Raw genomic sequence first — 26,381 nt, forward strand, 5'->3', positions numbered from 1 at the left:
AACAGACAGAAATCTCTGCCCTCTTGGGTCTTATGTTCCAGTGGAGAGAAGATGGGCAAAAACCAAGTGAACAAATAAAATAATTCCAGAATGTGAAAACTGCCATGAAACAAACAAAAAGATGGGCAAAAATGAAGACATCTGACAACATCGAACTTCAGACCAGATGTGGCTGAAAAGGATCTCTTCTGGGGCGCCTAGGTGGCTCAGTTGATTAAGCAACCAACTCTTGGTTTCTGCCCAGGTCATGATCTCAGGGTCCTGGGATTGAGTCCCTCCATGGGCTGAGCATGGAGCCTGCCTAGTATTCTCTATCTTCCTCTTCACCCCCCTCAATGCCCCCACAGGCATAAGGGTAGTGCATATGCTCCCTCTCTCTCTCTCTCTTTAAAAAAAAAATTAAGAAAAGGATCTCTTCTGTGCTGCTGGTGAAAAAGTTAACTGGTGCAACTGGGAAGTCTGACATCACCTAATAAAAGTTAGCATTCACGTGTCCTCAGATGTGGCCATCACAGTTTCCATGATTGACTTCCAGGCACATATTTAGGATTGGTAACAGTAACACTCTTCATAAGAGCCAAACCTGGCAATAATCCAATTATCCATGGATGGGACAACAGATAGGAAAACTGTAGCATATCCCCACAATGGAAAATGAATCAGCCCCACATGCGTGCAATACTTTAGATGAATCTTAGCACTGTAATACTGAGTGAGAAAGTAAATACCAGAATATTACATGCAGCATGATACCTTTTTGACAAAGCTAAAGGCAAGACAATATATTTTTTTTTAAGATTTTATTTATTTATTTGACAGAGAGAGATCACAAGTAGGCAGAGAGGCAGGCAGAGAGAGAGGAGGAAGCAGGCTCCCCGCTGAGCAGAGAACCCAATGCGGGGCTCGATCCCAGAACCCTGGGATCATGACCCGAGCCGAAGGCAGCGGCTTAACCCACTGAGCCACCCAGGTGCCCCAAGACAATATATTTTTAAGAAATCGTATTTTCAAAAGTAAGAGAAAGGAGAAATCGCAACCCTCACACACAACCCTCACACATTACTATGGTGCAGCAAGTCCACTGAGACAGAAGGTAGACTAATGTGGGGCACCTGGGTGAATCAGTGGGTTAAGCCTCTGCCTTCAGCTCAGGTCAGGATCTCAGGGTCCTGGGATAGGGCCCCCGCATCAAGCTCTCTGCTCAGCAGGAAGCCTGCTTCCTCCTTTCTCTGTCTGCCTCTCTGCCAACTTGTGATCTCAGTCTGTCAAATAAATAAATAAAATACTAAAAAAGAAAGAAAGAAAGAAAGAGGACTAATGTTTGCTTAGAGGTGGGGGTTAGAGTACAGGTAGAGGAGATGGAGGAGAGATGGATAACAAGCACAGTTTCTTTGGGGGCTGATGAAAATAGTCTAAAATTGATAGTTGGGCAACTCTGTGTATATACCATTGCATCACATACTTTAAAGATTTTATTAATTATTTGACAGATCACAAGTAGGCAGAGAAGCAGGCAGAGAGAGAGAGAGGAGGAAGCAGGTGTCCGCTGAGCAGATGGTCCAATGCGGGACTCGATCCCAGGACCCTGGGATCATGACCTGAGCTGAAGGCAGAGGCTTTAGCCCACTGACCCACCCAGGCGCCCCGCATCACATACTTTAAATGACTGAATAGTATGGTCTGTGAATTATATCTTCATAAATCTGTTAAGAGATTTTTTTTTTTATTTTAAAGATTTTATGTATTCATTTGAGAGACAGAGACAGCACAAGCGGGGCAGGGGCAGAGGGAGAGGGAAAAGCAGACTCCCCACTGAGCTGGGAGCCCACTCTGGGGCATGACATGGCGCTGCATCCCAGAACCTGGAGATCATGACCTGAGCCCAAGGCAGAGCCTGAGCCTTAACCACCTGAGCCACCCAGGCGCCCCATGCTCCCCCCTACTTTTTTTTAATGTAAAGGAAGTTTCTGGATAGACATTACCTCAAGCAAGGGAAGGGAGGAGAAGAGTTGGGAAAGGAGTTCATAGAAGTTTGGTTACTGTCAATGTTCCAGTTCTTGTGTTGGTTGCTGATTTAATTGTTTTCTTTTTTATTTTTTAACGTTTTTTTTTTTCTTAAGATTGAATTTATTTATTTGACAGACAGAGATCACAAGCAGGCAGAGAGGCTGGCAGAGAGAGAGAGAGGAGGAAGCAGGCTCCCCACTGAGCAGAGAGCCTGATGTGGGGCTCCATCTCGGGCTCCTGGGATCATGATCTGAGCCAAAGGCAGAGGCTTTAACCCACTGAGCCACCCAGGCGCCCCTGTTTTCTTTTTTGAAGACTTTATGTATTTGAGAGAGAGGGAACACAAGTGGGGGAGGGGCAGAGGGAAATGGAGAGGGACAAGCAGAGCCCACATCTAACAAGTAGCGGGAGGAGAGGCAGCTCGATCTCAGGACCCTGAGATCATGACCTGAGCTGAGGACAGATGCTTAGCCCACTGAGCCACCCAGGGACCCCTTAGTTTTTATTATATTATATATAAATAAAGACAAACATAAGGTGAGTTAAATATGTGCAGTGATGGAAATGTGCCACAGACAAGCAATTCTGTGCACCTGAGCTGCAGAAGAATGGGCAGGCTACAACAGAGAGTGGTCAGGGCAGACCTTTCCTGAGAATCCACCTAAGCTGAGGCTAGAACGAGATGCGTCAGCCATGTGGGGATGGGGTGAAAATTTTTCCAGGTAAAGGAGATAGCATGTACAAAGGCCCTAAGGTGGACCTTCTGTGTTTGACGAACATCCAGGAGGCCAGTACCTTGAAACCCTTAGAATAATAGCAGCCACTGAAAGGCCAGAATAAACCTCTGAGAGTTCTTAAGCACTGAAAAGATGGCCATGCCTTCATGTCATTTAGAATAAAACGCCATCTTACATGGAAAAAGTGTAAAAATGTTAGAAAATTCAAAAAAACCTTTAATTTTCCCATGATTACTTTGGATACCTTCCAAATATAATCACACCCCGCCATTTTTATTATGTTAGTGTCTCTACGTTGTTAGTGCCCAGAGTCCCAGATAACTAATATTTATTGAACATTTACTAGGTATCAGGGACTTGTTCGCAGCCATTATTCCGTTTAACTTGTACAACAACCATATGAGGAAGAAACCGCTTTTTTCCACTTCAAGAAGGAAAGGGAGGCACTTGGATGCGAATAAAGTGATTCTGACTCCGGAGGATTGAGCTGGCCAAGCTCCCATTCTGAAGGTTCAAACCCGGGGGATCTCCAAATCTCAGCGTCCAGCACATCTGCGGAAGAACCATTTGGTCGGAAGCAGGGCCTTCCCCTCAGAGCGCCCTGTGCCTTTAAGAGTCGCCCCCTCCCTCCCGCCACGCTCCAATTTCCCTCCCGGGCACCCAAGAGCATCACCCCGCCCCCCGCGTCTGCAGAGCCGCACCTCAGCCCTGCTCCCCGCCCCACACCCTCCTGCTGGGCTCTGTCCCCACCCGCCCGGTGGTGGGTGAGTTCTGCCTCCAGGCTTTTACCCTCCACCCTCCGCCCCCCACAGTGCCCACTATACCCCAGCGGAATTCTACTTTAGAGACCCTGATCCCGACCCCTCCCAGCTTCTGATTCCCAGGGGCGAGACCTCAGCGCCCCCTCCCATCGCCCAGGCCCATGGAGCCGTGAAGGTGACCTCCCCCGGGGGCAGCACACGGCCCGCGGTGCCCGAGCGGGCTCACACGTGGTGAGCGGGGAGCGCGCAGCCCCTCCCCGCCACGCGCCTCGAGCATGCGTCGCGGACACGCCCCTTGGCCTAGCTCCGCCCCCGTGCCCGCGCACGCTTCTCCAGACTCCGGAGGGACGTCGCGCCCTAGTCCCGCAACCAGCTGCTCGCGGTGTGGGGTGGGACCTGGGATGGGACACTCCCCGCATCCTCGAACCTCTCCTGAGGACTGTGAAAAGCAGAAAGTCAGCCCTCCTCGGGATCCTTGGCTGGTAGGCGAGATGCCCCAGCGAGATGCTCTGAGCTGGGAAGAGAGAGCTGGGACCCCGAGCTCGAGATTCGAGCCCTATTCGGCTGCCTTCCTTGTTCCGAATACGGGAAAGTGGGCGTCGTATTCCCTTCTTTCTCAGGACTCTTGTGGCGCCTCAAACGAGACTTTAAAAAATATTCATTGGATTTGTGACAAAAATCACTTGTCGAGCCCCTGTGTAGCTGGACCGTGTGTGTACTAGGCAGGGGCTACATTTATGAAACGAGGAGTCTGTCCCCTTGAAGTGCTTTCCCGATCCTGAGTCCCCTACATTCTGTTCTGGGATGGTCCAGAAAGACGCCTCCAAAAGAGGAGGGCGCGGAGGTCCCACCTGGCAGCAGGTGTCACTGAATAAGCTAAAAATTTCAAAGGCAACGTGGGGCGGAACAAGCTTTCGGAGGCAGATGGGAAGGGTGCTCCGCGTTCCCCCACCCTCCTTCCAGTCCCCAGCCTAAGAAAAGAAACCGACCTCATCCAACACCCTCCAACCCAGCCGCGAGACCGCCCCGCCCCGCCGCCCGAGCCCCGCCCCATCCCGGCAGCCAGCGATTGGGAGATGCAAATACCAGCTTCTCTGCCCAGCAACGGGTGACGCGCCGCCCGAGCGCGAGGCGTGGCCCGGCCGCAGCCCAAGCGGGCACCTCGGTGTTTACACGGGGCGGCCCCGCGCGCGCCGCAGCGGCCCGCAGACGGCGAGGGGGAGGGGTGGCGCGCGCGCCGGCGGGGCCGCGCGGGGAGAAAGACACTGGAAGGCGGCGGGGCGGGGAGCGGTGCGCGCGGGCCGCGGCGGAGCAGGAGGCTGCGAGGAGAGCCCGCGGGGGCCGGAGGGTGCGATTCCTCCGCCCCCGCAAAACAATGTGCAGCGTGCGGCAGGGCGCAACTTGCCGGAGGCGGCGGGGGCGCGCCGAGCCCGCCTGAGACCGCGCGGCTGACCTTCTCCCCCCGCCGTCCGTTGGGCCCGAGCGCCCAGCTCCTCGCTCCCCAGCTCGCGGGGGCCGGGCCGAGCTGCGGGGCGGGGCCGCCCCTCCGTCGCTGCTGCCTCCTCCCCCACCCCCAGCCGCGGAGGATGCGGACGGCCCCCGGCGGCGTCTAGCGGCCCCGGGCCCAGGCGCGATGGTGCAGCAACGGGGCGCGAGGGCCAAGCGGGACGGCGGGCCGCCGCCCCCGGGGCCCGGGCCGGCCGAGGAGGGGGCGCGCGAGCCCGGCTGGTGCAAGACGCCGAGCGGCCACATTAAGAGACCGATGAACGCGTTCATGGTGTGGTCGCAGCACGAGCGGCGGAAGATCATGGACCAGTGGCCCGACATGCACAACGCCGAGATCTCCAAGCGCCTGGGCCGCCGCTGGCAGCTGCTGCAGGACTCGGAGAAGATCCCGTTTGTGCGGGAGGCGGAGCGGCTGCGCCTCAAGCACATGGCGGATTACCCGGACTACAAGTACCGGCCGCGCAAAAAGAGCAAGGGGGCGCCCGCCAAGGCGCGGCCCCGCCCCCCCGGCGGTGGTGGTGGTGGCGGTGGCGGCAGCAGGCTCAAGCCCGGGCCGCAGCTGCCTGGCCGCGGGGGCCGCCGAGCAGCGGGCGGGCCTTTGGGGGGCAGCGCGGCGGCGCCCGAGGACGACGACGAGGACGACGACGAGGAGCTGCTGGAAGTGCGCCTGGTCGAGACCCCCGGGAGGGAGCTGTGGAGGATGGTCCCGGCGGGGCGGGCTGCCCGGGGACCAGCGGAGCGCGCCCAGGGGCCGTCGGGCGAGGGGGCGGCTGTCACCACCGCCTCCCCCACTCAGTCGGAGGACGAGGAGCCGGAGGAAGAGGAGGAGGAGGCGGCGGCGGCGGAGGAAGGCGAAGAGGAGACGGTGGCGTCGGGGGAGGAGCCGCTGGGCTTTCTGTCCAGACTGCCCCCCGGCCCCGCCGGCCTGGACTGCAGCGCCCTGGACCGCGACCCGGACCTGCCGCCCCCTTCGGGCACGTCGCATTTCGAGTTCCCGGACTACTGCACCCCCGAGGTTACCGAGATGATCGCGGGGGATTGGCGCCCGTCTAGCATCGCCGACCTGGTTTTCACCTACTGAGCCCACCGTCAGCGGGGCGCGCACGCCCCCAAACCAGCTGTTTACATACAGGAATCAGGTATTGGGGCCCCTCGGAGGCCGAGGCTGGCACCCCATCTCCCGCGCAGCCTCCCCCCTCCTAGACGTGCCCATCCCCCTCAAATCCAGACATGCCCCTCCCCCGCAGACACACCCCAAGGCAGCCCAACCCCCACTCTTTCCCTGACATCCAAGCCCCGCCCCATCTTGCCCCCTCCCGCACAGCCACCAGCAGCCAGCCCCCCTCCTCTACACCTCCCGTCCACTCCTACAGACCTGCACCCCTCCCCCACCTCGCACACGCCCCTCCTCGTGGCCGGAGGACACGCCCCTGCCCTTGCTCCTGAATCCCTCCGCCTTTGCCTAGCCCGCCTCCTCTCTTGTTTAGGGGGGTTGCTGCGGCTGGGCGGCACCGCACGCTCCTCCCATGCCCCCCTCCTCTCCCTCGCCGAGCGCCGGGGCCCGCCCCCTTCTCGCGCATGCTTAATGCTTCTTGGGAGGAGGGGGTCAGTCCCAGTCGAACCGTACGCCTCTGTGGCCCGCTTCGGGAAGAATTGGGGCGGGTATTGAGCGATCCTGAGAAATTTTTTGATCCGGGAGCCGCGGCTTCCTTTCAACCCGACGGGGCGTCACTGCCTTAATGGGAGGAGCGCTAAGGAAGGGGGAGAAAGAGACTAGCTGGCCCGGAAGGATTTGGTTTGGAGCTTGGAACTCTCCCTGGTGGCATAGCCCCTTTTCCTTGCGGGCTTGCCCAGACTGAGGTGCACCTCCTCCTCTCCTCCCCCCCCCCCCGCCCATACACATGCTAGGCTGCCTCTACAGTCTACCTTGGTCCCAAAAACCTCCCTTTTCTTTACCCCACCTGGGAACTGGGAATAGGGTCTTCATCTGGAACTGGACCACGAGAGGACTGCCCAAGAAAACTCCGAACCAAGGCATTTCAGTCTATCTGGGGACAGGGTTCTTGCTGCTCCCCACTCCACCCCCTCCAAGTGCCCCATCAAGTCAAAGGCACACTCGCAGTCTGGGCTCCTCCCTACGCCCACCACTCCTTTCTATCACTCGAGTCCTGTGCCCACAGTGACAGTATTCAGTGGGAGAAACTGAGGCACGTTGGTACAGGGTGGGGGGTGTTGAGACTGAGGCATGATAGCAGCCGGCGTGGCAAGAAGACCCCCACTTTTAAACAGCTGGCTTGAGAGAAACTAACGACTGGGCCAGTGAGACTGAAAGAAGGGTCAGAGTAGTAGAGGTCCGCTGTTTGCGCGTGTTTTTCCATGTGAAAACTCGGGATAGCGCTGCTGCCTGAGGAGGTTGTGTTCCGTTCCGGGGTGCCCTCGATGACCCTGCCCCTCTTAGTCCTCAAGTCCCGCCCCTCCGGCCTCCCCACGCCCCCTTCAGCCCTCACTACCTGTATCTCACCGGCGTGTGTTCACCCTCTTGGGTGTGCACACACTCTCATTCACACACACACAAATCTCAGGAACAAACGGTCCCAGAGTCCTCTCGGACCCCTGCCCAGGGTCTCCGCAGGTCTCTGCCCCACGCGTTCCCGTCGCTGACAAAGCCACCAGCTGCCTCCTTTAAGCTTGGTGCTCCGGCTCTGGGCCTTTCTCGCGCTCTCTCTGTCTCTCTCTTTCTCTCTCTCTCTCTCTCTCTCTCTCTGTCTCTCTTTTTTTTTTTTTTAAAGAAAAACAACAACAAAAAGACAATGAAAAAACCCAGAAAACGTCATGTGAGTGAAGAGATGTCACTGTCTGTGGTCTTGGAGAACTAGTCTAGTAGCCGAGGGGAGGGGTCCCTCTGATCTGGGGCACTGGCACCCACAGCAGGACTCCGCCAGTCTGATGCCAGGACTGAATAAAGTGTATTTGCCCCGACCTTGCCCTGTGGTTCTACATGTCTGTGCCTCTCCTCACCCCTCCCCCAGACAGTTTGCCAGAGGGAAGTCCATGTGACTTAGCACCGTGCAGGAAGAGCGGGGTCCTCTGTCTCCCCCTATTTCAGGACTCCCTGGTCTTCGTTAAGGATGAAAAACTCATCCCTGCAGGGCCAGGCATGTGACATAAGTGACAGAGTCTGGGTAGATGTGGGCTTCCTGACCAACCTCAGCAGGGGGCAGCCACTCACATCAGGCCAGTCGTGACCTTGTGGGGGTGCAGCCCATGGTGGCCAGATTGTTCAAGAGAAGGTAGAAATCTGGATGTTTCTATGAACATCTCAATTGTAAAAGGAAAGCTGACTCATAATATTTTTAAAAACAGGTGTGCAAGCATTACCTGGTCCAAGGGGGCCAGTTTGACCCCGCCCTTAATGAGAAGTAAGAAGAGTCGGGCCACATTGTCTGGGCCCAAAAACCTGAGTACCACCACCCCTGAACACCTGTGTGACCTTGAGCAAATTTACTTCACCCTGACTCTTTTCATAGGATTAACATGTGAGAACGTTTAACAGTAGCTGCTTCAGGCTAAAATGAAGTTTGAGGTCAGAAGTATTTAATAAGATGCTCCCTAAAGTGTATTACTCCATTGTCCAGAGGAGGAAACAGGCTCAGGGTGGCAAAGCAACCTGTAGGAGGGCCTACCAGCAACCAAGGTCAGAGTCAGGCCGCACATTTTGGTTCTCTCCTTGTGGGTGCTGCCTCTCCTTCCCTATTCACAGATGGTGTTAGGCTGTCCTCTGGGGGAGTGGGCAGCGATGGTGGGGTTGGTCCCGGTATCTGGCACATAATTGGCCCACAGTGTAATTTTATTAAATAACTAAAGAAGAGCAACGGTAGCCACAGTGATTCTTGTCCTTGAGATTCTTACCAGCATGTTTTGGAAACAGAGGAAGGCCTTTTAAAAAACTCTTTGTCGTTCCCCCACCCCAACTCCCAGTTCCTCCATTGCCAGTTCCGGTGAATTCCTAAGGTTGAACAGAGCCTGTTTCCCCAAGTAAGAACCAAGGTCAAGTGTACAGACCTCATCCAGAGAGGGTATTTGGGGACTGGGATACCCATAGACAATTGAAAAGAAGACTATAGCAGATTTGGGAGTGCTGGGTGCCTACAGAAAGAGGGTCTGGTTGAGGGAGGTGAAGCTTCTGATTTAAAGGAAGAAGGCAAAAAAAAAAAAAAAAAATCCTCTAGGCTAGAATTGAGAAGGTGAGAAAGACAGAACTAGGTGCCACCAGAACCCCCTAGAAGGAGGGACTTGCCCAGCCATGAGAAGTATGGTCAGTGGATAGCCTCCCGCTGCTGAGAGCCCTTTGACCCAGGGCAGCCTGCATCCGGTGTCCCAGGGAGATCAGATATCTAGACAAATGCCTGGCCATTTTGGTTCAGCGTTGGGGACTGGACAGACACCGACAGGCAGCGCCAGTGCACAACCTCCCCCTGCAGTCACTCACCCAGGGCAGCCGAGGCTCTGCCAGGCCTGCAGTGCAGTTTGACCCCCTGTACCCAATCCTGCTTCCTCTTCTTTTCACAGGTGTTTATACCTAATAAATATCTTGCACCCCAGACCCTGTCTCAGCATCTGTTTTGGGGGAACTCGGACTGCAAGGGAGGGGGGGTGAGGGGCCCGACAGAGGGAATTGGGTCACTGGCCCTGTACCCGCAGCGGGGCACTTCTGATGCCCCTGACCTCGGGAGGGGTCTCTTCCCTTCTCCACACAGGCCAGCAGCCCCCATCTTAGGGCTGCTCCCTCTCCAGTGGGCATCAGTGAGAAACTGCAGCCTCTGTCTACATCACTGCAGATCCCTCCCCTGATCAAAGCTGGAAAGAGGGAGGGGGTCAGTCTTTTGCCCTTCTGAGTGCCGTGGAAGGGTAAAGTGCCAGGCCAGAGGTAGTCCTAGATCACGGTGGCATCTTGGGCGGTTTCCCCATATATAAAGTTTGGGAGCGGAAAGTAAGAACAGAATAGTTGAGAAACCATTTATTGTTACTTGGTTCTTTACATTTCAGAAGGAAATGGATTCTGACCTGGAAAAGGCGGGGAGAGACTTGCTTATGTGGGCTCTGGGGACACCTAGAGGCTGAGAGGAATAGGAAGCATTTGAGGGGGGGGTGTATCCCATTCCAATCTCACGGAGTTCCCGAGGTCATTGACTCATCCCCGTTGGATCCCAGACCTGGGTTATTTTTTTTTAAAGATTTTATTTATTTATTTGACAGAGAGATCACAAGTAGGCAGAGAGAGAGGAGGAAGCTGGCTCCCTGCTGAGCAGAGAGCCCCATGCGGGTCCTGATCATGACCTGAGCTGAGGTTAAAGGCAGAGGCTTTAACCCATTGAGCCACCCAGGCGCCCCTCAGACCTGGGCTATTTGAACCATCTTGTTTCCAAGGCTTTAAGAATACCTGTACACTGAACTTAACTCCCAAGGAGGAGAAAGACACATCAACAGAGGGATGGAAATGCACTGATGGAGATGGACAGTGGTGCTGGGGGCACACAGACATGGAGCAGGGCATGGTCAGGTACTTCATGGAGAAGGTAATGTTTAAGCTGTGACCAAGACCTCAGTAGGTTGTTGTGATTTTAGAACATGGCTACATGTTCTTTGACATTCTTTCCATAAATTTCCTTCCTCTTGAGTCTGGGCTGCCTTCACAATCCACTCATAACCAATACAATGTAGCAGAAAGATGCTATAGGTTTCTACACTGAGCCACCAAATAAGAAGTCCAATACCCTAAGATGGTCATGCAATGAAGAAGCCCAAAACAGGTGCAGAGCCTCCCCGTAGGTGCTCCTGGTGATCCAGACCCTTCCTCGGTGCCGGACAAGTGAACAGAGGAGTCTCCCGGTGATCCTAGCCCTCAGTCATTCAAGCAGTGTCTTCCCAGCTGGAGTTCAGCTGTCATGGAGCAGAGACAAGCCATCCCCTCTTACCTGGTCTGAATTCCTGACCCATAGGGTCCATGGTTGTCCTGAAATTGTGGTTATTCGCACTACTAAGTTTGGGGGCAGTTGGTTATGCAGTGGTTATCCCTAGCACAGTAAGACTAAGCAGATTCAGATGAAGGGAAAAGCTTTCCAGACACCAGCAATGGCAAGTGAGAGGACTCCACAAGAGAAGGGCACATGGAAGGGAGCTGGCTGTAGGCTGGCGGGGGTGGTGGGGGGAGAGGAGAGAGACTGGCAAGAACAGGAAGTGCCTGGAGGGTATTGGGACTTTGTCCTGAGTCTCTGTACGGCAGCCCATGGGCTCCTTTTTTTTTTTTTTTTAAAGATTTTATCTATTTATTTGGAGAAAGAGAACACAGCAGGGGGAGTGGGAGAGGACACCAAGCAGAGAGCCCAATGTGGGTCTTGATCCCAGGACCCTGGGATCATGACCTGAGCCAAAGGCTTAATGACTGACCCACCCAGGTGCCCCTGTGGGCTCATTTTAATGATCTGTTTATTTATTTGAGAAAGAGAGCGAGCGTGTGCACATGTGTGGGCGCTCGCATTGTGGGGTGGACAGAGGACGAGGAAAAGAGAAACTCAAGCACACTCGCATCTTAAGCCTGGAGCTGACCCAGGGCTGGATCTCATGACCCTGAAATCAGCACCTGAGCAGAAACCAAGAGTCTGGAGCTTAATGGACTGTGCCACCCAGGTGCCCCCAAACCTGAGGGGTCTTCTGAAAACAAACATGACTGGGGCGCCTGGAGGGCTCAGTTGGTTAAGTCTCTCACTCTTGGCTTCAGCTCAGGTCATGATCTCAGAATTGTGAGATCATGCCTCATGGCCAGCTCTGCCCTCAATGGGGAGTCTGCTTAGGATTCTCTCTCCCTCTCCCTCTGCCCCTCTCCCTGCTCTCTCTCTAAACATAATAAATAAATCTTAAAAAAAAATAAAAGGAAAGAAAGAAAACAAATGTGACTACCTCTGGAAACCTTTCAGTGGCTCCGTATTAACCTCAGGATAAAGGTTAAGATTCTTGGCCTTGGCATTCAAGGCCTTTTACAGTTGACTTCTTTATTGTTTTTACAGTCTCTTCTTCAGCTACCAGCTCTGCCCTAAAGCTCTGCCTCAGTCACACCACTCCCAAAGACAATGTCCTCCAATGCCATTTGTCTTTGCTCTTGTTGAGAAATTAGAGGGAATCTGGACTAATCATCCTGCTTTTTGAGGCCTTAGTTTCCCCATCTATACAGTTAGGTGGTGGTTGGACCAGAAGCATTCAAGAGCATATCCCATCTGGCGTTCAGGGAGCCTCTGTAAAGGAGGGGAAAGCTGCTTGCAGCCAAACCTGCCTCTCTGGCTTCTTTTAGGTTGCCTAGCAATGGATGCCAAACATCTCCCCCGTTCTAGGAGGTTTCTTAGCAACCCAGTTTCTCACCCTCAGTTGTTTTCAGGGTTTTCTGTTAACTAAATGAATGTTAAGTTCTGCTCTTTCTCTTCCAAGAAAATCTGCGGCCAAGGATCTCTTTGGAGTCCTGGATCTCATTGGCCCTAACTAATCACCTGGTTTTGTCTAACTTCAAGGGAACTGAGAAATGTATGTGATGCACATGGAAGTTTGGTGAGCGGTCTATGTCTCTACCAAAGTGTTTAAACAAAGCCTCTTGTGAGCAGAGGTCTGAATAAAGCCAGAAGCTAGCCATGCAGATATCTGGAGAAGGAACAATAAAGCAAAAGCTCTGACACCTTGAGATAGGGGTTTGCCTGATGGGCTTAGTTTACTCAAGGATGCTGGTGTGGCTGGAGCGGTGAGTGAGGGGAGGAAGAGGAGAACACGGAGGTAAGTGAGGTTGTGGGGAAAGGGCAATCAGAAGTGGTTTGGAGGTGCCTGGGTGGCTCAGTCAGTTAAGCATCTGCCTTCAACTCGGGTCATGATCCCCGTGTCCTGGGATGGAGTCTCACGTCGGGCTCCCTGCTCCAGAGAGAACCTGTTTCTCCCTCTCCCTCTGCCTGCAGTTCCTCCCGTTTGTGCTCTCTCTCTCTCTCTGTATCTGTCAAACAAAGAAATAAAATCTTAAAAAAAAAAAAAAGAACTGGTTTGGGATAGTCATTGCTGTGTAACACACCATCTTTCAACTTAACAGCTTAACATTGTTCTATTATCTTTCACGATCCTGTGGGTTTATGGGATTCAGTGGGATAGCTCTTCTGCTCATGTGATGTCATCTGGGGTCTCAAGTGGGCGGACATGTCCGAGAGGACTCGCTCACACCATGCTGCCTGATACAGTATTTGGTGCTGGCTATGGGCTAGAGGTCTGGCGGGCACTGTCAGCTGAAGCACCAGCATGGGACCTCTCCATGTGGTTTGGGCTTCTTTGGCATGGGGACTGGGGCCCAAGAGGGAGCTTTCCAGAAGTGAGTGTTCCGAGAGGAGGGAAGAGGAAGCTGGTCTTTTTTTTTTTTTTTTTAAAGATTTTATTTATTTAATTGACAGATCACAAGTAGGCAGAGAGGCAGGCAGAGAGTGAGAGAGGAGGAAGCAGGCTCCCCGCTAAGCAGAGAGCCCAATGTGGGGCTCGATCCCAGGACCCTGGGATCATGACCTGAGCCAAAGGCAGAGGCTTTAACCCACTGAGCCACCCAGGCGCCCCGGAAGCTGGTCTTCTTGAAAGCTAAGTCCAGAACAGACACAGCATTGCTTTTGCCATGTTTGGTTGGTTGAAGCAATGGCAGGGCCAGCTGAGGTTGAGGAGCAAGAAACTCCACCTTTTGAAGGGCAGAGTGGAAAAGAGTTTGTGGCCATCTTTAATCCACCACAGTTTTCTCCTTTTTTTTTTTTTAAGCATTTATTTATTAGACAGAGAAAGATCACAAGTAGGCAGAGAGGCAGGCAGAGAGAGAGAGGAGGAAGCAGGCTCTCCACCGAGTAGAGAGACCGATATGGGACTTGATCCCAGGACCCTGAGATCATGACCCGAGCCGAAGGCAGAGGCTTAACCCACTGAGCCACCCAGGCATCCCCAGTTTTTTCCTTTTGCCCTAAGTAAGATGAGATGTCATTAGAGGGTTTTGACCAGGGAATGAGACTCCTGTATGAGAATCTGACTCTTGATTTAAGGATCACTGTGGCTACAATGTAAAGAAGAGACCATTACGGGGCAGGGCAAAAACACTAGGTAAAAGGGCTTGGATGATGGGAGTCTGAGATGACAGTCATGCTCAAAGTAGGGCCCTGGCAGCAAGGTTTGTCCCACTGACACCTGACTGTCCAATATGATGACCATTAGCGGCATGTGGCTATTTTAACTTGAGTTTAAAGTAATTAAGGTCAGGGGGCACCTGGCTGGCTCAGAGAGTAGAGTGTGTGACTCTTGATGTCAGGGCCGTGAGTTCAAGCCCCATGTTGGACATAGAGCCTACTTAAAGCATAACAAATAGCATGGAGGACAAGGGGCATTAGAGAGGAGTAGGGAATTTGGGTAAATTGGAAGGGGAGGTGAACCATGAGAGACTATGGACTCTGAAAAACAGTCTGAGGGGTTTGAAGTGGCGGGGGGGTGGGAGGTTGGGGTACCAGGTGGTGGGTATTATAGAGGGCACAGCTTGCATGGAGCACTGGGTGTGGTGAAAAAATAATGAATACTGTTTTTCTGAAAATAAATAAATTGGGAAAAAAAAATAAAGAAGTAAATAGGGGCGCCTGGGTGGCTCAGTGGGTTAAAGCCTCTGCCTTCAGCTCAGGTCATAATCCCAGGGTCTTGGGATCAAGTCCCACATCAGTGCTCTGCTCAGCGGGGAGCCTGCTTCCTCCTCTCTCTCTGCCTGCCTCTCAGCCTACTTATAATCTCTGCCTGTCAAATAAATAAATAAAATCTTTTTAAAAAAACAAAGAAGTAAATAAAGTAATTAAGGTTAAATGAAATTTAGAGTTCAATCATCAGCCTCACTAGCCACATTTTAAATGCTTAATAGCCCAATATGGCCAGTGGTTCTGTTCAGAGAGCACAGATCTAGACCATTCACAGCTTTGCAGAAACTTCTGTTGGATAGCACTGGCTTAGTAAGCCTTCTCATCTCTTACAGCGTTCTACATCTAAAATGTTTAACTACAACATCCCACACTCTGACCTCAGGCTCCCTTTCTTCCCATATACCTATTTTGGGACTTCATTGAGCTCCTCCGTCTGGAATTCCTGCATCTTCTCCAGATCCATCTGCTCTCTTTCTCAGCTGCCTTTGGCATCCTTCCCCACGGAGCCAGGATCCATCCTGAGGTTCATTATGGGATCTGTTTTCTCCTCTGCATTCCCATTCACCCCTCCTTCCTGCCCCACCTGTCCTGGAGAACCCCCTCACCCAAGAACCGGAGTACCAGCAGCCGCCTTCATTCCCATTTCTCCTGACACTGCCAGAGAAAGTCACAGCCATGCACACCATTGCCTCTACAGATCATGGCCTCAGAGCCATCAGAGTAAATTCAGATTCTGCTGAATCGTGACTGAATGACCTCAGGTGGGTGACCTCAGGGAAGTGACCTCATAAGGTTATTGAGAAGATAAATTACGCTGGCACCTAGTAAATCCTCAGTAAGTAACATCTGTTACCACCACCACCATCATCATTATTGATTATTCCAAATTTTGACCACATTTTGAAAAGATTGTGGTAAAACTTACATAACATAAAATTGTCATTAGTGATGGTACATGCACAGAATTATGCACCCATCACCACTATCTAGTCCAGAATATTTCTATCACTCTAAAAGGAAACCCATAAAGCAGTCATTCCTCATTCCTCCCTTCCCCCACCCCCTAGGAAACACTAATCTGTTTTCTGCTTCTACGGATTTTCTGACTCTGGCTATTTCATCTATATGGAAACATACAACATATGGCCTTTCGTATCTGTCTCACCACCCTTTTTAATCCTCCTGTTGAACTAAAACCTTTCTCTTCTTTTTCTTTTTTAATAATTTACATTTAATTGCTACACCCAGCATGGGGCTCAAACTCACAACCCCAAGATCAAGAGTCACATGCTCCACCGACTGAGCTGGCCAGGCACCCCTAAAACCATTCTTTCTTAATAGATGATTCTTCTTGTTTTTCTCCAGAGCATTCAATTTATCAGATGTCTTGTCATTCAACTCCCTGCCCTCCTTACCTATAAACTAATGCACCAATAATAGCAGTAGCAACAACAATCATTTGTTGAGGTCTGACTCTGTGCCAAGGTGCTTCACTAAGGGTCTTCGATGCACATCTCATTTCACTCTGATAAACCCTCTGAGAAGCAACCGCTAATCTTATCTCTATTTCGTGGTCAGGGAAACAGAGGCTCAGAGAAGTTAAATCATGCAAACAGTGAGTGGCAGAACCAAGATTTAAACTTGGGTCTGTTTCAGGCAGAGTTCAACACATAACCACCACACTGTATCTCTTCTCAGTGGCCACCTTCCCTCCTTCCCCTGGGTCTCAGAGGATACTGGATCCTTCCTGGGCTGGCTCAAAGCCCATCCCTCCTGTACACTTGACCTCATCCCTTCCCATTGCCTCTGGAACTTCTTCCATCCCCTCTCCCATTATTATCAGAGCTGAACCTGATTCAGACAGTTCCGGACTGGAATCATCTGGTTGCTTCTTCACTTGTCTGATGCCTAAACTGGGACGACTCAAAGGCCAAGCCTAGCTGGGACAGGCAACTTCATATGGGCTTCTCCTGTAGTTCATTTTACCCCCTAACATCTCTTGGATCCATTCATTTCTCTGCAAGCCCACTAGGCCAAGTCATAGTTATCTCTGATATGGAGGCTCTTCTCAGATCTCTCTGCTTCCTCTCTGAAGCATTCTAGCCTGTTCTACAGAGGGATCAGCAGCCAGAGGGATCTTTTCAGTGTGCAGTTCAGAACATATCCCTCCTTCCAAAGCTTCCATGGGTCTCCACGACCCTTGGGTTGAACTGCAAACTCCTTACCTTGGCTTATGAGGCCCCGAAGGGTCTCATGTATGCTTGCCTCTCTAGCATCATCTCCTGTCACTGCTCAAGGTCTTTAGTTTTGGGCTCTAGGACTTGTCTCTGTCTCTTTTTCTGTCTGTCTGTGTCTGTTTCACACACACAGTTAAATGAGTAAGTAGTACATGTAAAGCACTTAGACAAGCCCTTTGCACATAACAAACCATATATTTGTTGTTATTACTAGTCTATGTTCAGTAAATATCGATTGAGCTGCCTAGTCAACGCCAAACACTACACAACTCTCTGGGATACAATAGTGAATGAAAAATATCTGGCCTCATTTTGGAATTCATTCATCTCTGTATCCCCAGCCCCAGCACGTGGAAAGACAGAATGGTTGCTTAAGGCATGAAGGCATGTGTGTGCAATGGTGTTTGATGAAGCTCAGAGAAGTGCCATGACTTTCCTAAGACCACACAGCAAGCGTAAGACAAAATCAAGGCTGTGGGCTCATGACAAGGAATGAAGTAGACACAGTTGTCTGGCAAGGGCTGGTTCTCCAGAGAGAGGGGCCACAAGGCACACACTGCCTGGAGCAGAACTGCAGGTAGGTTAGGAGAGAGAACACTTGTTTCTTCCAGAGGGGAAAGGAAGTTTCTCTCCCAACCCCTTCTCCCCAGCCTCAGCTTCCTTTTCCACATTAGAGGAGCTGAGCCTTAGCAAGGGTCAGTGGCTCAAAGAGGGAAAGAGAATGGAGAGAGGATGAGGGATTCAGTGACAGGGCCTCAGTAAGAGGTAGGGAGCTCCTGAGAGAGAGAGGGTGAGGGCTGAGAGAGAGAGACTGGAATCTGTGGAGAAAGTGGGGGGGGGGGGTCAGCAAGATGAGCACTTGTACACTTACGGCGAGGGGCTCCATGAAGAGGATGGAGACCCAGAGAGGATACAATGAGGAAATGACGGCTCGGTGAAGCAAGGGTCTTCAGGGATAGGAGTGGGAGATTAAGGAAGTGATGGAGAGTCGGATCAGGAGTTTGAGGGACTGCAGGAGGGGGTGCGTTCTGGGGAGGCGATAGGGTTTCCGCGAGGGGCCTGGGGTCTCAGAGAGAGAAGGGAACTCTGGAAGGAGATAGGGGCTCTCGTTCTGCAGGGGTCCGCAATCCGCAGAGCCAGCCCTTGGGGCTGGCGGGTGCCCCCCCTCACCCCCCAGCCCCGTATCACCCCCGCCCCCCGACTGCGGCGCAGGCGCCGACAGAACCAGCTTCTGCTCGGCTCTCGCTCTGGCTCCCGCTCGGCGGAGACAGCAGGCAGAGAGGTGAGCTCAGCCCGGCTCCACGCGGGCGCCCCGACCCCCACCCCGCCTTCTCCCGGGTTCCAGGGAACCCCACCTCAGCCCGCATCCCCAGCCCCGCCACGTCCAACCTCGGACGGGACGGCGTTGCCCAAGCCTTGGTGTGCCTCGAGCTTTGGGAGGTGAGGTCCCAGAAAAGTCGTAGGGGGCAGAGATCTCACCAGCCCCGCTCCCAGAGATATCTCAATGCTGAGAGGATGGGCAGAGGCTTCGGAGGACAAGACCCCCACCCACCTCTTTATTAAATACCTATTCCCACCATTCCGTGCCTCAGTTTCCCCCTTTCCCCTGGGGGAAATGATACGGTTTATCTTGGCCAGAGAACTGGTGGTCCTATCAGAAACAGCGGTGCGGTAGCGAGAGGGAGGAATTGGCCCGATTTCCCTGGACTTGCCCCCCAAGAGGGCGCCCCTTCTCCCAACCCCGGCAGCGCCGGACACTGTTGTGGGCAGTGGGGGTCCAGATTGGGGTCTGGAAAGGAGAATGAATGAGGCCCTTCAGGCAATAGGTTCCAACCATCTTCAGGCCCTTGCGCCTATCACCTTCGCGTACTTCTCCCTCCGCTCGCCTCCGCCGCAGTCTCCCCCCTCCGACCCTGTAGCCCCCCTCCTCTTCCCGCTCCTTTCACACTGAGCTCCTTCCTCCTCCCCTCGCCTAGGGACACCTCCCCAGCGGTTCCCATGGCAACCCACGTCCCGGGTACTCGCGCCGTGTCCGGAGCATCCTCTCTCTCCCTCCCGCTGACCGCCAGACCGCCTTCTAGCAACCTTAACACGGGAGGGGGTGGGGCCAGGCCTAGCGGGAGGCTGCGTCAAGGTCACCTTCCTTCTCCAGTGCCAGCAAGATTGAGTGATTAGGTATATTTGAGGTTGAGGGACGGTGAGTTGCAGGGGAGGAGCTAACCCAGACCTACAATTCCCGAGCCTCTCTTCCCTGCCCCCTCCCCTAGGTCTTTAATTAATGTTGCAGCTTTGACTCTGACTGCCCCCAAGCCCCCATTCATTCTCCCCACCCAGGCCTCCAGAGGGCCCGGGCCGGGGGCGGTTCCTGCAGTGGCCACACCCCCTCGGGGGCCCCGCCCCACCTTCCTCCCAGGAAGATTCCTGTTCTCTCGCGGGACCACTTGTCTTCTTCCTTACCTTTCGGTTTTGGTCTGTGTCTTTTTCCATTCTCGATACAAAACTTTTTTTTTTTTTTTTCCCTTGTCTTTTCCTTTTCTTCTCTTTTTCCCTGAGTTATGGGTGACGGTTATGAAGAACTGCGATTTATAGACAGGCTATAAGAAGAGAACTTCTGGCGCTAGTGTGGATCCGGGGGGGCTCCAAGAATCACTCCAACACACACTTTGGCTCTGTGTGTGTGTGTGTGTGTGTGTTTCTCCGTGGAGTGTCTTTGTGTGTAGTGTGTCTGTGTGTGTCTGTTTCTCGGTGCTATGTGTGTCTATCTGAATATGTCTCTAGGTAGTATATATGTGCCTGTCTCGGTATGTGTCTGTTATGTTTGTGTATCCACGTTGGTGTGTGTCTCAGGTGTGTGTGTCTGTGCATCAGTCTGTGGTATGTCTCTGTTTGATTTGTGTATGTGTGTGTATATATGCCTGCCTCTCTGTGCTATGTGGGTATGTGTGTGCTAGTGAATCTCTCTATGCAGGAAAATGAAAGCTACATCTGATTGGAAATTGGGGGGAGGTCCAGAAATGTGTCTTATCCTTCAGTGTAAGCACATTGCTTTATTATTATTTTTTAAGATTTTATGTATTTAGTGAGAGAGAGCGCGCCCATGAGGAGGGCAAGGGATAGAGGGAGAGGGAAAGAAAGAATCTCAGGAGACACTGCATGCTGAGCCTGTGGGGGCTTAATCTCACGACCCCTGAGATCATGACCTGAGCTGAAATCACGAGTCGGAAGCTCCACCAACTGAGGCCCCCAGTTACCCTGCTCATTGCTTTATTTTGTTTGAAGCTGCTCAGGGGTGCTGATGCAGGACCCCAATCCTTTCCCAGTATAAACAACTCCCCTCTCCAAACCCACCCTTCTCATCCCCCACTTTTGTTTTAGTCCTCTCCATGTGTAGATACACAAGTACTTTCCATTACCAAGCCTTCAGTGTCTCCATCTGTTAAAAGGGAGATTCTTAAAGTAAGTGGTTGCCAGAGGCAGGGCAAAATGTGTGAAGGGGGTCAAAGGTACAAACTCCAGTTATAAAATAAATAAGTCATGAGGATATAATGTGTAGCCTGGTGACTATAGTTAATAATACCATATTGTGTATCTGAACGTTGCCAAGAGAGTAGATCTTAAAGTTTCTCTCACAAGGAAGGACATTTATTGGTAACTAGGTATGGTGACAGAGGTTAACTAGACTTATTATGGTGATCATTACAAATACTGAGTCATGTTGTATACCTGAAACGAATATGATATTATATGCCACGTATACCTAAATAAAAAAGGGTATTATTCTAAAAGGAGGGGTTCTTAGATAGGTTTCCCTAGAAATCTAAACACCCCCCAAGGGATGCCTGGGTGGCTCAGTTGTGTTAAGCATCTGCCTTCCTTCTGCTCTGGTCATGATCCCACCGTCCTGGGGTCAAGCCCTGCATCGGGCTCCCTGCTCAGTGGGGAGCTTGCTTCTCCCTCTCCCACTCCTCCTGCTTGTGAAAAATCCTCAAAAAAATAAAAAAATAAACACCCTGAGACTAAGAGGGATCCTGGCTTTCACCTCCTTTGGAGTCAAGATGATTTGGGACTTGGAGGCTCTTGCCTTGTGAGGGGCAGCCCCAGGTAGGATTTTTTTAGAGCCTTGCACCTTGGGAGCTCAGCCTGATTGGACAAGTGTCAGCCATGGCAGTTACCCCCAAGAGTACCGGGAAGAGGGGAAGATTTTGAGAGGAGGTGGGGATGAGAACCTCTTACTCCAGATACAGGGCTCAAAAGGTTTAGAATAAAAATAATAAGGAAGAAATTACAGTAATGGTAATGACAACTGGTGCCATTCCTTGGCCTCAGATATAGTAACTGTGTGAAGTGGGGGTGATTATTAGCCCTGCTCTACAGTAAGGAAACCAAGTTTCAGAGAGGTGAAAGCACTTGTCTAAGGTCACACAGCCAGGAAGTGGTAGATCTGGGATTCCCATCCAGACCTGGGATTTCGATCCAGACAGTCAGACCCCCAGAACCCAGTCCCAGTCACTGGGTGGCCTCCAGATTAAACAAGCACCTTTACTGGCATCTATGATTGTTAAGCACTGGCCTTAGTGCCCCTATGCGCTGGCTCATTCACAGCATACTTAGGGAAAGACAAACCAGTACCTAGAAGGCCAGGCTGTGTTATGAGTGTGGGTTATCTAAAATGGGAGGAAAAGCAGATGATGCACAAAGATTCCGGGGGTCTGGGAGGGTCTCACGGATCTCTCCCCCTGTCTGCACCTTGCTTCCCCCCACAGAGATCCACAATGCCAGGCTGTGACCGTTCCTGCAGCTGTAGCCGCGGCCCCAAGGTGGAAGATGGCAAATGGTATGGGGTCCGCTCCTACCTGCACCTTTTCTACGAAGACTGTGCAGGTGCGGCCCTCAGCGATGACCCTGAGGGGCCTCCCATCCTGTGTCCCCGCCGACCCTGGCCCACACTGTGCTGGAAGGTAAGGCCAGAGGAGGAGCAACTCCTGGGATTTCTCGGGGCTGCAGGGAGGAGATGGGATCAGTGGATGGAAAAAGAGATGGTACAGCACGTACAAGCAACAAAAACCCAATTAGGGGAAACCTGGCTGACTCAGCTGGTAGAGCGTGTGACTCTTGATCTCACGGTTGTGAGTTAAGCCCCACATTGGATGTGGAGCCTACTTTTTTAAAAATTAGCAAATGACTACTGTTGATAAGTCATTCAAAACTGTACAAATTTGGGGCACCAGGCTGGCTCAGTTGGTAGAACGTGAGACTCTTGATCTTGGGATTGTAGGTTTGAGCTCCACACTGGGGATAGAGATTACCTAAAAAGAAAATCTTAAAAAACAAAACAAAAAACCTCAAGTGGGCTTAAACAAGGAAGGGAAAATATCACCCATTTTATCGAAAAGACCAGAGATTGAGCAACTTCAGGCAAAGTTCAATCCAATAGTTCAAGATTTCTCTTAGTCTTCAGGTTCCCCATGGTACCCCTGCCCGTGTGGCCCCTTTAGTTTCAGAATCTATGCACATGTTCTCCAAGTAGCTGCTACCATTCTGACCTTCAGCATTTTCACTCCACACCATCCACGGGAAATCAGAATTTCCTCCAGTATTTCCTTCAGAAAAGAAACACTGCTTTCCATTTCCAGGAGTCCTGTCAAGCACTGCGTTGGCTCTGATTGGATCACTTGCCTGTCTCTGAACTAATTACTGTGGCCAGAGGGCACAGTATACACTGACTGTAAGGAAGTGGGGTTCATCTCAGCTAACTTTTCCTGTGGCTTCTCAATGACATATTGGAGTACTGTCACAGGGACAGTGGAGGAAAGGAGCAGTGAGTGTCTCCAACAACCAGGGAGAGTGGTCAGTGAGGGCGCAGAGTGTAGGGAAAGGGGTGGAAGTGGCAGTAAGCTGAGTCCCTACAACAGGCATAGCTCTTTGCTAAATACTATAACAAAATTGAGGCAAAGAGCCCTTCCCCTCGGCTTTCAAAGGGCTTCACTCTACTGGGGAGGCAAAGTGTAGAGATCTAGAGACCTCAGGCCAAGTGGTCAGAGGGTGCCAGGAAGGGAGATGTTCTCAGGACCTGAGGTGAGCAGGGAAGACTCCCAGGAGAAAGTGAGTATGTATTTTAAAACTTTGAGCATCTTCTAATTGCCAGGCAATGTGCTAGGCTCTTGAGGACAGAGAATTTAAGATGTGGTCCCTCTCCTCTAGGAGCTCCTAGCTGTGGTTCACATAGTCATTCTGCAAACATCCACTCAGCTACTGCTCTGTACCAGCGTCGTGCTAGGAAGACACCTAGTGACCCAAAACAGACAGTGTCTGTTCTCATGGCTCTCCAGTCTCTCGTTCCAGTGGGACAGGTAGATATCACTTACATAGTAACGAAAGTCCATGTTCAAGTGTGCACCATGGTGAGTGCACTGAAGAAAAAAATGTGCACAGTGTTTGTACAAATGCAAAGCAGGGCACCTGACCCAGGCCAGGGGCATCCCAGAAGGCTTCCCTGAGGAGGTGAGTTTGAGATGAGATCTGAGGGATGTGTAGGAGTTATCCCGAATGCAGGAAGGGGACAGACAGGATACAGAGATGAGATGGGACCCAAATAATGATGGAAGGAAACTCAAGGTACTGGAAAAACCTACTGCTAAGTGGGAGTTGGAAAAACATTGATCTAGGGGTTTCAAGACTCCAAGTAGAACATGACAGTTTGTGCCCCTCATCAGTTCAATCCTAGGAAGTGTATTCTGTGACTTCTCTGTGATTCCCATCTCTTAAGGTTAGACAAAGTTGTTACCGTTAAGTCTAGTTGGGATCATCAGTCAGGCTGACCCTAACTACCTCCCAATCTGTCTGCCTCTCTCCAGATCAGTCTGTCTTCGGGAACCCTGCTTCTGCTGCTGGGTGTGGCAGCCCTGACCACCGGCTATGCAGTGCCTCCCAAGCTGGAGGGCATCGGAGAGGGGGAGTTCCTGGTGTTGGATCAGCGGGCAGCTGATTACAACCAGGCCCTGAGCATCTGCCGCTTGGCAGGCACAGCTCTATGCATGGCGGCTGGGATCCTGCTGGCCATTTGCCTGCTCTGGGCCATGACTGGCTGGCTGAGCCCGGACACCAAGGCAGAACCCTTGGACACCGAAGCTGATGGCCATGTGGAGATCTTCGGGGATGAGTCAGAGCAGCAGCTGTCCCCCATCTTCCGCGATGCCAATGGCCAGTGTTGGTTTTCACCACCTGCCAGCCCGTTTGGGCAATCCTCTGTGCAGACCATCCAGCCCAAGCGGGACTCCTGAGCTGCCCACAAGGCCAGAGGAGGAGCCAGACCTGGGGTCTGGACCATTCCTCTGTCCCACCACACCCGGCCCTCCAGTTGTCTCCCTAACTTCTCCCCTTCATTGGGGCCCCTTCCACCTATCAGAAGACCCAACTCCAGGTCAAGAGAGTCTGGAGCTCAAATCCCTAGCCCTTCCCAGGGATTGAGCCCCAACTCCTCCAAGATGCCAACTTTCCCCAGGTCCTCCCAAAACTTCCCACCTACCCTTCCTTCCCAAGACCCTTCAGGAGAAGAAAACTTCCCGCCCAATCTATCCCCCCTCTACTCTCTGTGACCCGGGGAAGCCCCTTTTCCTTTCAGACCATCAGTTCCTATCTCCATACTATGAGGGGTTTGGATCAGATTCTAGAGTTCCATGACTTTCCTCTCCCCAGATATAAGCATTACCATAGACAAAGTTGGCGGGTTGCGTAGCGAAGTCATTCTCATCTCTGACCCCTTCCTCTGTCAGCTGCTCCAGCATGCCTGTGGATGGGTCAAGAGCACTCAGTGGGACTTTCCTTCCAGGATGGTGCGGAAGCAGTCACCTCCTACAGAATGTTTTCTGTGCGTTTTGGCCTCAGAGCCCCTGAGTCTGGCCCATGATGCGCTCTTATTAGCCTCAGTTTACAGACGAGGTGGCTGAGGAAAGCGGGCAGTCTGCAGGAATGGGGATCCACATCTTCTGCCTCCTCTTGGACCAGCTCTTGTTCTATGGCTGGAACAGGGGACCTGCCCGATGCTTTCCTGGCTTCCACGGGACCTCCAGTGGTGGGAGGCAGGTGGTCCAGGGAGCCTGGTTGGAGGCCTGATGGTCCTAGGTAGCTCAGAAGAGAATTTGGACATGCATTTAAATCGTCTCTTAGAGCCGAGGGGCAGGAGAACTGGGATGTCTTTGCCCTTCAAAATCCGCCCACTTAGTAACCATCACCCACAGGTATTGACCTTACCCTGTAACATAATGCGTCCTCCTGGGGGCACCGGAACCTTCATCCCACAGGCTCCCCAGCCAGATGCATCACCTCCGTTCTTACCACTAGAGGGAGTTCCAAGACAGCTGGAGAGAGGAGCCCACGGATCCCGCCCCTACCCTCCCCCTCTCCGTCGCATCTCCACCCTGGAGGGGTCTCTTGGGAGTGTCCACCGTTCTCCCCAACCAGGCAGGCACTACTGCCCCTGTGCCCCACGCTCCTTCCCCACTCGGGACCCCTTCCATCTTACTTTCCCTTTCAATAAAGAGCTGGGACGGATGCTGGCTTGGCTTCTTTTCTCCCTGACCATGGGGCATGGGTAGAAAGGAAAAAAGACTGTTAGGAGCTCCTGCTGTGTGCTGGACACTTAAATCCACTATTTCTCGTTAGCTCCTTACGATAACTCTTTGGGAAAGGGGACTATCATCTTCATTTTATTTTTAAAATTTTAAAAAAGATTTTATTTATTTGACAGATATCACAAGTAGGCAGAGAGGCAGGCGTGGGGGGAGAGAGGGAAGCAGGCTTTCTGTTGAGCATAGAGCCCGATGGAGGGCTCCATTCCAGAACCCTGAGATCATGACCTGAACCGAAGGCAGAGGCTTAACCTACTGAGCTGCCCATCTGAGCGCCCCTTATCTTCATTTTACAGATGAGTTAACTAGTGGTCAGAGAAATGGGGCGACTTAAAGGGAGGATTTAAATGCTAACTTGTTGGGGTGCACCTGGGTGGCTCAGTCGGTTAAGGGCTGCCTTCGTTCGGCTGGAGTCATGATCCCAGGATCCTGCATGGAACCCCCCATCGAGCCCCCCATTGAGCCCGGCACCGGGCTCCTTGCTCAGTGAAGGGTCTGCTTCTCTCTCTCCCGCTGCCCTCCCTGCTTGTGGTCTCTCTCTCTCTCTGCAAAATATATAAAATTCTTTTAATAAATTAAAAAAAAAAAGTACTGACTTTTTGGGAAGGAGATTTCTCCAGCGTCTTGACAACCCACTGCCCCCATCCCTGAGGGGGAGGTAAGCTCCTGGAGCCCAGAGCTCTGGGATCTGGAGCTGGCACGAGCTGGGATCGTTTCCAGGGCAACGCAAACAGCTAACCCCTATGAGCGCTTACCAGAGGGCAGACACTGTTCTCAG

General features: G+C 52.3%; 2 protein-coding genes across 2 annotated transcripts; both read left to right on the top strand.

Annotated features, from left to right (window-relative positions):
- The first annotated feature begins 4,800 nt into the window (after nucleotides 1-4,800).
- SOX12 (SRY-box transcription factor 12) lies at nucleotides 4,801-7,991 on the top strand. Its single transcript, XM_044263296.1, has one exon. It carries the CDS (start codon nucleotides 5,139-5,141, stop codon nucleotides 6,090-6,092), a length of 954 nt encoding a protein of 317 aa, XP_044119231.1. The 5' UTR covers nucleotides 4,801-5,138; the 3' UTR covers nucleotides 6,093-7,991.
- Nucleotides 7,992-18,193: 10,202 nt separating this feature from the next.
- Nucleotides 18,194-25,526, top strand: NRSN2 (neurensin 2). Its single transcript, XM_044262358.1, has 3 exons — nucleotides 18,194-18,258; nucleotides 21,740-21,934; nucleotides 23,831-25,526. The coding sequence occupies exons 2-3, from the start codon at nucleotides 21,749-21,751 to the stop codon at nucleotides 24,254-24,256; spliced, it is 612 nt and encodes a 203-aa protein (XP_044118293.1). The 5' UTR covers nucleotides 18,194-18,258; nucleotides 21,740-21,748; the 3' UTR covers nucleotides 24,257-25,526.
- The last annotated feature ends 855 nt before the right edge of the window (nucleotides 25,527-26,381 follow it).

The sequence above is a fragment of the Neovison vison genome, chromosome 8 (genome assembly GCF_020171115.1).
Source record: "Neovison vison isolate M4711 chromosome 8, ASM_NN_V1, whole genome shotgun sequence".
NCBI lineage: Eukaryota > Metazoa > Chordata > Mammalia > Carnivora > Mustelidae > Neogale > Neogale vison.